At 36.8% G+C, this 12523-nt stretch overlaps 1 protein-coding gene across 1 annotated transcript; it reads right to left on the bottom strand.

Moving 5' to 3' along the window:
* Window positions 1–3034: 3034 nt before the first annotated feature.
* Window positions 3035–7788, bottom strand: LOC134497333 (vomeronasal type-2 receptor 26-like). Its single transcript, XM_063302999.1, has 4 exons — window positions 7039–7788; window positions 5991–6218; window positions 5553–5679; window positions 3035–3870 (listed from the first exon to the last, which is right to left on the bottom strand). Exons 1-4 carry the CDS (start codon window positions 7786–7788, stop codon window positions 3035–3037), a joined length of 1941 nt encoding a protein of 646 aa, XP_063159069.1.
* Between the last annotated feature and the right edge of the window lie 4735 nt (window positions 7789–12523).

Below are 12523 nucleotides of genomic sequence, written 5' to 3'. Positions count from 1 at the left end.
TATCCTAGGGGCCCTGGTTAAGAACCACTGTTCTAAAGTAAAACATATTGAGTCCCAGAATTCTCAGTAATGACCACACTATTTCTGAGAAATGAGGTCCACACATCTGGATAATGCCCAGAGTGGGATGCATTCTTTTACAAATATGTTTTTCCAGAGTAGATCCAGTATGCCTGTTCCTACATAAAAGTTTTCCCAAATATTTGTATGTATTCTTGGTTGATCCTATGATTGATGGAAAATGATTATGCATTTATCACCACATTTGCATGTGATGAATATGAGAAGTTTGTTGACTTGGGAAGAGATTCAAAATGTTCAAGGAGTTACAATTGTTTGTGCTTTTTTGTTATGTCCTCTGTTTTTCATACCTTTTTAAATTTTATTTTTGTTTCTTTATAATGGTCATAGACCAGTACAAACAGAGTCCTCAGTGAATATATATATATATAAATCTATCTTAATAGGTAATAAACAAAACAAAATTTAAGACAAAGTTAAAATACATTTATAAAACAATCTAACTAACATCTATGAGTGAGGTCCAGGGTGCAGTCTATATTTAAAGTATAAAATAGATGCTAAAATGATATAAGTATAATAACACAAGATGGGCGGTGGAGAAATTTAATAAATAAATAAACAAACAAACATCTGAAATTTAAATGAATTATAGTTACATAGAATGTTTTGATTTTGATTTGAAATACGAAGCCTCGTGTGGCACAGAGTGGTAGGTGGCAGTAGTGCAGCTGAAACTCTCCCCATGACCCGGGTTTGATCCCAGTGGAAGCTGGATTCTTGGGTAGCTGGCTCAGGTCGACTCAGCCTTCTATCCTTCCGAGGTCAGTAAAATGAGTACCCAGCTTGCTGGTGAAGGTGATGACTGGGGAAGGCAATGGCAAACCACCCTGCAATAGTCTGCCAAGAAAACATTGAGAAAGTGGTGTCCCCCTAAAGGGTCAGACATGACTCGGTGCTTGCACAGGGGACTTTTCACCTTTCACCAGAATGTTTTTGGCTAGTGGAAAACTGGCCCATCAGGGTCTGCCAGATCTGTGCTGCTGCACAAAAGCTAGCCACATGCGCTATAACAAAAGGTAGTTCATCTATGAGCAGCATCTGGATATATGCGACCAGGATACCTACTAATCAGAGGTAGGATGAATCTAGTTTGAATGTCTCCATGAAAGGGGTAATGAAGAAGAACAAGTTCTGTAGTTTCCACCTCTTTGGAATCACAGGGGAAAAGCCTTTCAGCCAATGGTCCTTTTTTTATATTTATCATCCAATACTGCAGAGGGGAGTGCATGACTTCAGGCAAAAGAGAAAGCTTTCTGTTGGCTGGGCGTTTCTAGCTGTGTAAGGTAGCTGGCAGCAATGACAACATATCTGTTGTGTACTGGTGACAGGAAGGCCAAGGCCTCCTATAGATCTGCTTTGCATTCCATATCCTCATCCTTTGCTTCAGCGTTTATTTTGCCTGATCACATTTCATCTTAAGAACCAAAGAGGGAGAGTAGCCTAGATTTAAAAGTTTAGATTCAACATCCTTCATCCCTGTGGACTGGAAATTGTCCTGGAGAATTAATGGTGCTAGGTCTTGAGGATAGAAGTTAAGCTTTAGCCAAAGGTTTAAAGAAGCTGACACACTCTGGACTCAACTTGTATCATACTTGTCTCCAGTCATAAATGTGCATTAGAGGCACAGTGAGGTATCTGGAGAGCTGCTGAGATGAATTCAGATTATACCCTCTCCAAGGAGATGAAACAAGAACCTCGGAGGCCAACTCCATAAAAGAGCGGGGCTAGTGGCTTAGCCTGAAAGAGTTTGAGTGTGGCTGGAACACAATATACTCCTTTGGAATGGAAAAAAAAAATATGGATGGCATCGGCAGATCTTTGTCCAGTAGCAGCAGCCTATTCACAGTGGGCTTTCCTCACACCAGTGGCATGCATAACTACTCCTAAATACTTGAAGCCAGTTACTTGTTCTATTCTATGGCCATTAATGCTCCATGAACAGAGCTTCGGCCTTTTGGCAAATGCCATAAACTTATGGTTTTTTTTAATCGTTTATTTCCAGATGAGCATTCTTGCAATATTGGACCAGAGTTCTCAGAGCTCTTTTAAAGCCTCTTGGTGTTCTGGGAAGAACTACAGTGTTGTCTTCATAAAGGAGCAGGGCAATGCTGCCATCCCCTAGTTTTGGGGGATGGAGATTTGGATTGTTTAGACATCTCACCTTAGCATTGATATAAAAATTGAAAAGCAGGGGGCCAAAATGCATCCCTGTTTTACCCCCATTTGATTTGTAACTGGCTCTGAGAGAAACCCTTGCATATTGCACCTGACCTTCAGAGTTGTATTAGTGTGTAGGGCTCAGATTAAATAGAGAAGCCTACAGTCGATTGATGAGGCTTCCAGCTTCTCCCATAATTTGTTCCTGGATACATAATCAAAAGCTGCCTTAAGATCCATAAAGGCAGCATACAATGATATTTCATTGTTGGTTTAATATTTTTCAATCAAGTGCTGTAGGACCAAACATTGATCGATGGTGCCTCTACCTTCTCTAAAAACAGCCTGGTTTTCTGCTATCAGATTTTCCTGATCCAGCTAATCCTTAATTTTATCATGGAGGTGCTTAGCGTAAAATTTGCTGATTATGTTAAGCAGGCTAATTGGCCCATAGTTAGCAGGGTCATCTCTCTTTTCCTTCTTAAAGATTGGAACTATAATTGCCAGGCCCCAGTCCTCAGGGACACATCCTGTGGTATCAACATAGGTTGATACCTATATTGATAAATAAAGCCAGGATTGGAGCCCACAACTCTATGTTATTCTTCAATAGTTCTGGGGGAATAAGGTCAGCTCGAGGGGCTACCTTAAATATTATCTCTGTTGATTGGAGTGGGAGACTCTCTTTGATGTTCTTGAAGGAATCATGATCCCAAGAATAGATTTTTATTTATTTCTCCTTGCTATTAGTTCTTTACTATTCAGCTCAGGCTTTAGGGCTATTATATAACACTTAGGGAAAAAAGATACAACCCAGCAAATCAGCACTGGAGGCCAAGATGGAGAAGATCTCCACAACCACCATGTACTTACCCTTGGTACTTAGGTAAGTTGGAACAAAAGTGATCCATACACTGCAAAACACCAACATGCTGAATATTATGAACTTGGCTTCATTGAAAGTATCAGGCAACTTCCTAGCAAAGAAAGCTACAATAAAGCTGATTAGAGCCAGAAATCCCAGATAGCCCAGAACACAGTAAAACATAAAGAATGACCCTTCATTACATTCCACCACAATTTCCTCAGTCAAAGAATGCATATCCAAGTCTGAGAAGGGAGGAGCAGTATACAGCCACACAGTACAAAGAGCTACTTGAAAAAGAGAGCAGGAGAGGACAATAAAAGTAGCTAGTCTTTTCCCTACCCAACCCCTTATCCTGGATCCTGGCTTTGTGGCCATAAATGCTAGAACCACAGTGATGGTTTTTGCCAGCACAGAAGAAATAGCCACAGAGAAGACAATGCCAAATGTGGTTTGCCGGAGGAGACAGATTGCAGTGTGAGGTTGGCCAATGAATAGGAAGGCACAGAGGAAGCAGAGAAGGAGGGAGATGAGGAGAGTGTAAGTGAGGTCCTGGTTATTGGCTCTGACAATAGGAGTGTGCTGGTACTTAATGAAAATCCTAAGTATCAAAGCTGTGATTGCAGAGAGCGAAATAGCCATAAAAGCTAAAGTGAGGCTCAATGTTTCATCATAAAGCAGAAAGTTGAAACTCTTGGAGAGGCATCCATTTTGGTTGCTGTTTGGGTATTGATCATCTGGACACTGGATACAGTTGTCCATGTCTGGAAAAAAGAGAAAACAATAACATCTCAGTGTCTTGAATAAGTGTCTGTTTGTATGAAAGATTTGTGGGTTTTTTTTACATCCCAAGAATTGGATGGAGTGGGGTGGGGTGGAGATCCAACTTCCAAATCTCTAGGAAAAATCCTGTCCTTTTCCTTCCTTTTTTAAAAAAATAAAATCACTAAAATATGCAGTATTGGGCCACTTCAAAATTATGTAATTCATACAGTTATATTCCAAATATTCAGTCAATATGTTTTTTTCTCTCTTAAATTTGTATCTGTTTCATATCATAGCAAGGAAGATACAAATAGGGAAATCTAGTTTCTGCATTTTGTCTGGAATTAATTTATTTAGATATTTTTCTTTTGCATATTTCCATACAGGGTGAAAAAGAACGTTCACAATATAAAATTATTAGAAAACAAGTTAAAAAGTCATGTAGAAATTCACAATTATGGCTAATTGACAACAATTTATATAAATCTCTCTGAAAGATGCTTAAGGTTTACTGCTTCCACATCAACCAACACTTCAAAATGCTTGTTCAAGACTCAACTTATATATCTCTTCACTTGTTCAAACAAAGTGTTCTTATCACAATATTATCCTTAGCAAAGCAGAAGAGGAAGTTATTCTCTTTCCAAATGTCTCCCTGTCTATCTTCATCTCATTGACATTAACTATACTGACATTAAGCTCTGAGCAGGGAATCTACACAGGAGAGAGACAGAGAGAAATTTTATACTTGTGATCATCCAGCCTAAGTTGCAATCCCATAACATTTAAAGGCTTTATTTGCCTGATACAAAAAAAAAAACTTAGCCATACCACTCTCCACTCAGTTGATTCTCTTTTGTGTACCAGCAATACATAACACACAATGACTAGGACTATCATTGGTGATCAATTTTCAGTTTTCCAGCTGCTAAGAATTTTGGACATATTATTGTTAGAACAGTGGGAAAACATGTGGTTGAAAGGACTGAAATTTACATTACGTTATAACTTAAAAGAGAATTGCTAAAAATTATGTATTGTCGGTTTATGACTCCAGAAAAATTAGCCAGAATGTACAAGGGGACTTCAAATTTATGTTGGAAATGTGGGCAACATGAAGGGTCATTTTATCATGTCTGGTGGATTTGTAAAAAAACGAGAACATTTTGGGTTCAAATACACACATTGATACAAAGAAGTTTAAAGACTAAGGTTCAACTGAAACCAGAACTTTTCTTGTTGGGATTAATGGACAGACAACTAGGAAATAGCCATGGAAGACTATTTTTATACATGAGCACTGCTGCAAGACTACTGTATGCAAAAAATGGAAAGACTGATATACCCACAGTGGAGGAATGGTTGATGAAGATGATGGAACTTGCTGAGATTTCAAACTTAACTTGTTTGCTTAGAGAAAAATCAGCCATTATGTTTATGGACTTTTTGCTGGAAAAAAAATGAACCTGTGATTTATGGGTTTGACAATTAGAAAGGATAGCTTATGGAAGAAGGAAATTATGATGGAACCTCTGAGAGAGAGGGTAAAATATAAATGCATTTATATCCATTGTCAAAAAGATGAGAAGCTACTTCTTTATAATCTTGTCCTTTCCTTGTTTGATTAGAATGTTAGATAAAATCTAATCACTGTAGCATGACACTGTATTGTGTTACCTACCATTTTGGTTAGAAATCTTCCCTTTGGGACATGAAACACAGTCATAGCAACATAATGGTTTCCCATCTTTCTTTTTTCTAACAGAACCTGGATGGCAGTGGTCATTACATACTGAAGAAGGTGGTGTCTGTTCATAAACAGGAAGGGGGGAAAGCTTAGTAAAAATGTCATCATAGAGTTTTTCTCATTGAAAGCTCTAGGAGAGAAAACCTTTATGTGAAACATATCTAGGCATTCTAGGACATAATTCTGGGATTTTGACCTTGGTACCTTGAAAAGTGTCACGTTACTATTTGCTTCAGTAAGCTAACATTCTATTCCGATACTTGAAATAGTTTGTAACATCCATAAAAATGCATATCCATAGATTTTTCACAGTTTTCTGTAACACAAGTAGATTTTACCTTGCTATTTCAATAGCCTACAGCAAGACTCTACCTTATTGAACTTGCTATGCCAGATGATGTTCTCATCATTAATGGATAATTGTATGGTAGATAGGACATGTGGATTCAACTTTCCTACTTTCACTCTGGAGAACGATTTGTTTGAGAAAGTAATCCAGTTGATAATATCAAATCCACCTTCAAGTTCACCATGCTCATCTAAAGACACCAGGTCTCCAGCACTGTTGTTAAATGAAATTCTCCTCAAGAAAGGATGAAGCTGCAACCATAGTTGGAAAAAGGAACTTTTATGAAATGATGTACTGTGAAGTGTCTTTATTATTACTGTTTCATATAAATACTTAATACTAAGATCCTCAGTATGGATTAACATCAAACACTATTTAGCTAGCTAGATGGATAGAACACAATGAAACAAGTATAATAGGAAAAGATGTGGAGAAGCTAAAAGAAACAATAAGATAATAATAATGTAATAATCTTGGAGGAAAAGAAATGTGAACCCTAAAAAGTGATGCAGATGTATCTGTCTGTCAGTAAAGGAAACAAGGACCTAACTACTGAAAATTTACCATGCAGGTCCTACCTTATTAAATAATGCTTGGTGAAATCAAGCATTGCATAAGTACAAGAAACAAATGATATGGGTCATGAGAAACTGTTTAAATTGCTGCAATTTATGATGAAAGAAAGAAATGGTCTCTTAGCTTTCAGAAAGACATATCGCTAAATAATTTGGCTGGCATAGAGGTTAAGGTGTTGGGCTGACACTAAGGATTGCTTTTCATGACCAAGGCTCTGGTCCACTCTTATCCATGGAACCTCATTCAGTAACTTAAAAGCAGGATATAAATCTAACAAATAAATGCATACAAATAAAGAAAGGTTCCAGCCATATTTGAGTCCACTTGTCCCACTCCTAAGTGGGAAATATGTCTTGAAATGTATGGGGAAATTACCTGAGAAAATATAGACAGAACTATTTGTGATTGTGATCAGTAGTCATATGAATTTAACATAGTGCTACTTTTCAGTTGTCTATTTATGACAATAAAACTGCTTTGGATATGAGATAATGCCTTCCAAGGCTGTGGGCTCCAATGTGTTCTCACCACCCTGTGCTTGGAATCCAGTGATTGCATGGCATCTAAAGCATATGCCACAGCATAGACAGCATTATAGACACTGTAGCTTTGGGCAGTCATCTTCATTTCAAAAAAGGGTCCAGCAAGGCTCTGCAACTTTTCTGTCCCAGTGCAAAACTCAGTGTGCTCTTCCTCAGTAGGGTTATTTGAAAATAAACAGCTGAAAGCCTGCTCCCAAAAATCCTTAATAAAATTGTCTTCATTTAGGAAATTAGGATTTATGGTTGGAAGGAAATGTTGGAATCCCAGGACTTCCCTGGAATGAACTGCAAAGGACAAAGTCCCTTGGAACACCAGTATATCCCAATCCTGATGAAACTGTAAGGCTGGGAAGTCCCATTGGGCTGTCATAATCCATACTCTGTCTAGAGAGTCTGTTATGTTGTTATTTTGAGAGAGCAAAAATTTCAAACTCAGTGCTGAATGAGTTTCTGCATATACCAGAAGCACTTTGACTTCATTGATCCTGAAAAAATTGAGACTTTTTTCTGTCTTCATATATGCATCATGGATTTCCAAGAAATTTGTCATGGAGGGCATTCTGTCAGTGAAAGCAAAACAAATACCATTCTGGGAAAGCATTGGCACTAAGTTCCGAACAAAACTTTCTCTTTTGTCATCATCCAGTGTGTTGATCCCAACCCATGTCCATTCAAAATATTTAAGTAGTTGGACAATACCCATATACTGATGCTTTTCATTGGGAACCACCCGGTAAATGAAAGGGAACTGTATTTTAATAGTCAACACAGGACCAAACAAGTAATAACAGACCTAAGCAAAAACAGATTTCTTGTCATAAATACAATAAAAATATGTGTGCTTACTGACATGGTATAATGAACCATCTCCCCAACTTAGTGCTCTTCAGAACTATTGGACTTCCTATTTTTTTGAATATATTCATAATGATAACAGAACAGCAATTAAATATTAAATACATCAAACATGCCAGGCGTGTTTGACTGAAATTGCTGGTATGGCTAATTGTCAATATAACTGAAGAAGATAAGATTGGGGAAAACTTAATGTCAAGACCTCGTGTTATAGAGCAATAGTAAGAATTAATGTTTCATAAAATATTACTTTTTAGTCCAAAGATTTGTTGAAAAAAATTGCTAAATTCATGTCTTGATTCTGAATCCAGACTGTATTTTTATAAAGATGATCTCTCATGTGCAGATATATTTTGTTATTTTATCTCGACTGAAGTTTAGTGTCTCCTGCTTGTACCCAATAGCAGCCATGTTTATTATCATTACTCACAGGCCACCAGTGCTGTTGCTAGTCTGGTGCAAATGTTAAATATTTGGAAAAGAAGTGTCCATAATTTTCAGTGCTGCCATTAAAACAACATTCAGAGTTAATGTTAGTACTAAGTTCAATGAAAACTTAGAACAGAACATGGGCCACAAAGCAGTACAGCAGAAAAAAGATATAGCCCTCTACCTAAGTTTGTTTTAGGGTAGATGAGTTCACATTTTAAAATCTAATATTCAATATGAGATACAGTTTGAATTGCAAATTGCATATATGAGTTTCCCAAAGGGAAAGATCCCCATTTGAATCTCAGATGATTAATAAATGAGGAGTGGGTGTAGCTTGGCCAACATATCTGTTCCTAAGAGAGAGAGGTAAATTTCTATCACACAGGAATGGATTTTGTCATATGAAAAGAAATGCCACGTAACTAGCATTTCTAAAATCACAATAGGAACACAATTTGACAACTTCTTGGAATTAAAGGCAGAAGCAATTTTCCACCACTGAAATACCGTTTCAACTTCTAAGCCAGTTTCAACTTTTCCAAACCGGTTTCCCAAATTAGTGGTTAGCAGCTATGCCCTCTAGATGACAGCTGTAATGGCTTCTGGTAACTTCAGAAATGTCATGATATGAGTGGTGTGGTTTGGAATGGATTTCAGAGATGAGGAATGGATTTCAGAAACAATGGGTCCCTATATAACTATCCAGAGAATAGCATGTGATCAGGACATCTGTATGATGTCCAATATCAGTCCATGGGCTGATAAGACATGTTGGAGCCTAGGAATAATGCTATTCAGTACAATATGTTTCTTTTAAAAATAAGGCACATATCTAGTCACTTTATAAATAAGTAATTTCTACAGCAAAACGGTGCTGATTTCTAAATAAGAAACAAGGGTATCTCAATGAGGGGGATGTAAGACATTAAAATTACTAGGCTGCATCATTGGATGAAGCCTCCCTGTTATCAAATTCTTATTTTCTTTCTCTCTCCTTCACCTACTCACTCAAGGTCATATTATCCTGTGAACAGGGTAAAGGGAAAGAGACAAGAGTAATGAAAGCCACTGTTAATATATAAATTATCCTACCTGTGGAATTTTATAGATATTTGAGATAGTGGCCATATGAAAGGAGGTTTCTGAGTGAAGTGCCCCAGTGATGGCTATCAAATTCTTCTGTGAATCACACTTATAATTTGGAATGATTGTTTTCAGGCTATAGAGGAGATTCAGGGTTGTCTGAAAGGTTAACTTGTGGAATGTGGAATCCCACTGTCACATTAGCCAAGAGCCTTGGATTCTCATTGACTTCCTTCACAGCAAACAAGAAGGCCAAAACTTGCTGGTAGTTCTTTATCACTACGCTGCAATGAAAGCATGGATATAACCTGTTGATATCCTAGCCCTTTTTAATCCAAACCACATATTTCTGTTTCTCAGCATGGCACTCAGGATGTGGCAATAATCACACAATGTACTTCATTAGAAATCAAACATATATAACTTTGAAATTATCAAGAAATGAAAGAGAACAATAGTTTTTCTCCTATTATGAAAGATTCACACCAGTTATTTAATTAGGTTAGTGAGAGAAAGTCTCTTCTTATGGGTTTATTTGCAGTTCAGGTGCTTTGCCTATAATAAGGGGACAGAGTCCACCTATCTGTAGCTGAGAACAATATTGTGTGTCAAAAGAAATCAAATTCCCGTTTGTTCTTTCAGTTTCAAAACTACATGTCTGAAGGGGGAGAAGAATTATGAAGCAGCATGGTACCATAGGAAGTATAAGTTAGAAGAGCAGTAGTTGGCTGGGCTCACACTTACCACTCAAGAATGTTAAGACTTTTTTTCCTGCTTAATATGATGTATGAATCCAGCCATTGGGGATTACTCAACAAAATGTGGTTAAAATACCACTGGAGTGTTGGTGTTTTTGTCCTGAAAACTGAAAGGAAACTATAGTGTCATTTAGTTATAGTGACCTTATAAAATTGTCCTTTCAGATATGATCCAGTTATTCCTATACCAGGTATGATTAGGCCTCATTGATTTTAGTGGATTTAATTTAACTCTGATTTACCTCACAGATCAAAACATTATACTGTGTTCATTGTCAGTACCATGATTCGGCTCACTGATACAGAGATTACCAAATTGACCATATTAACAAGAGTAAAAACTAGAAAGGTAGGTAGATAGAAGTGACCCAAGATTGATTTATGAGAAACATGTTCTGTGTTTTTCTTCTTTCCATATTCTTTTTGCCCTATAACAACCCTGTGGCAAATATTATATTAGGAAAAGCATCCAGAGATACAATTCAGAACCTGAATATGGGTTTTCCTGGCCCACATCCGACACTCAGAGCAGCCTGCCCTGCTGACCTGTACACCTTTGGGTTAGCCCTTACGTTAACCTTTTTACAGCTATTGATCAATGCTGTCATCCCATCTATCTTTGAAACAAGAAGTAAGACAGTAAAAGGGATGGAAACTGAAGGACTGAGAGAAAGGGAAAACATGCAACATCTTCATTTATTTTGGGAAATCCAAACTATTAGAGATACAATTGTCATTAAGGTGAAACTGCAGTAAGTAAGAACCAGTTTGCATCCAAATACAGAGGCAAAAATGAAAGAAGTGCATGATATGACACAGAAAAGCAGCTGAGGTTGAAGTCAGCTGCAAGTCGTGACAGCTACTGAAAAATGTGGTGTGTGGATAGATTAATGGAGTGCAGTTCCCACAAAAGGAAAAGAAAGGCAAAATGCAGAAATGAGAAAATGATATTCTAGAAAAGCTATAAACATATATTTAGCACAATCTTATTGAAACTCTCTATTTTGCTCATATATAAAAAAGGAAAAAAAATGCTTTCTATTCTTAGGAATTATAATACTGTGCTCATGGATATTTCATTGAAATAAATTTCTTACATGGGATCTTCAACAAACATTGATTGGGGCTGTCCCTGGAAAGACAGAGCCTTGAAAAAGGAGAAGAACTGGGAAGAGATACCTCCAATGACAAAGTCACCTGGCTGGTAATATTCATGTGGGATTTGGAGGGGGTCGATCTTGTTGCAAAGAATGGGGTGCATCATGCATTCAGTTTGGGGCAGAAACATCAGCCATAACATCAGCAGACATGGCAACAAAAAGATCATTGCAAATATAAAAATGAATGCTTTTCCTCCGTAGTAAAATTCAGTGTCTCAGTTTAATTCATTGTTATCTCAAGTTAGCTTTCTTATACCAATCCATCTTTAACAACTCTTCCTATTCACCATCCATGGAACAATTTTTTTTTTAAAAAAAAATGCTGGCAGCTTTCCTTACCGACTATCTGACATGCCCAGTTCTGAAAGGCATATATCTGTTGTATTTCTGATTGTAAAAGTGTTCACTGAAAAATCATGAAAACTTAAGCAAGAAAGACCATTGCCATCATTTGAGATAATAATATGGTTCACAATTAGTTCCCCAAAGTCTTCTGATAACAAGGAACAGGGCAACTGAAGAAAACACGCTTGATGGATCTCATATCACATCTGCTCCTCAGACAGGGAGGATATTTCCTTCTAAAACAAGTAGAAAGAAAAGACAACCAGAAAATCCACAGACCCCCTGACCCATTGGACAATGGGTATACCCTGCCAAATGTAGTGTATCTAACTTATTTGTGACAAACTGAGGTTGTGCTGAATTTAGTGGCTCTAGAACTAAAAAAATGTGTTTGATAATATTAAATTTAATTCATTGATAAAGTTAATTGTATTGTTTCTGAAAGGCATTTAAATGATTCATTAGCAAAGTGTTATATTTTGTTCTTTTAATCAAGGTTTAAATTAATTTCATTTGATCATTTATAAAATATTTTACCTATCTTTGACTAGTAAAAAAAAGGTTTATATTTTATATAAAATATTTTATATTTATTTTATATTTGTGGTTTTTTTGGTGTTTCTGTATTTTAAATTCTGTATTTCCATTTTATTGGTCTGAGACTATAAACAAATTCAATTCAAAAGCTGTATACAAGTTTAAATGTATTTCTTTGAAAACATGAGTAATATATTTGGTGAAGCACTATTCATAACTAAATTGAGATAAGCAACATGTATATGAGCAATGTGTATTTCTAATATTT

This window comes from Candoia aspera, chromosome 4, assembly GCF_035149785.1.
Source record: "Candoia aspera isolate rCanAsp1 chromosome 4, rCanAsp1.hap2, whole genome shotgun sequence".
Taxonomy (NCBI): Eukaryota; Metazoa; Chordata; class Lepidosauria; order Squamata; family Boidae; genus Candoia; species Candoia aspera.
Note: the sequence above shows the minus strand (reverse complement) of the source record. Positions and strands in the feature narration are given on the sequence as shown.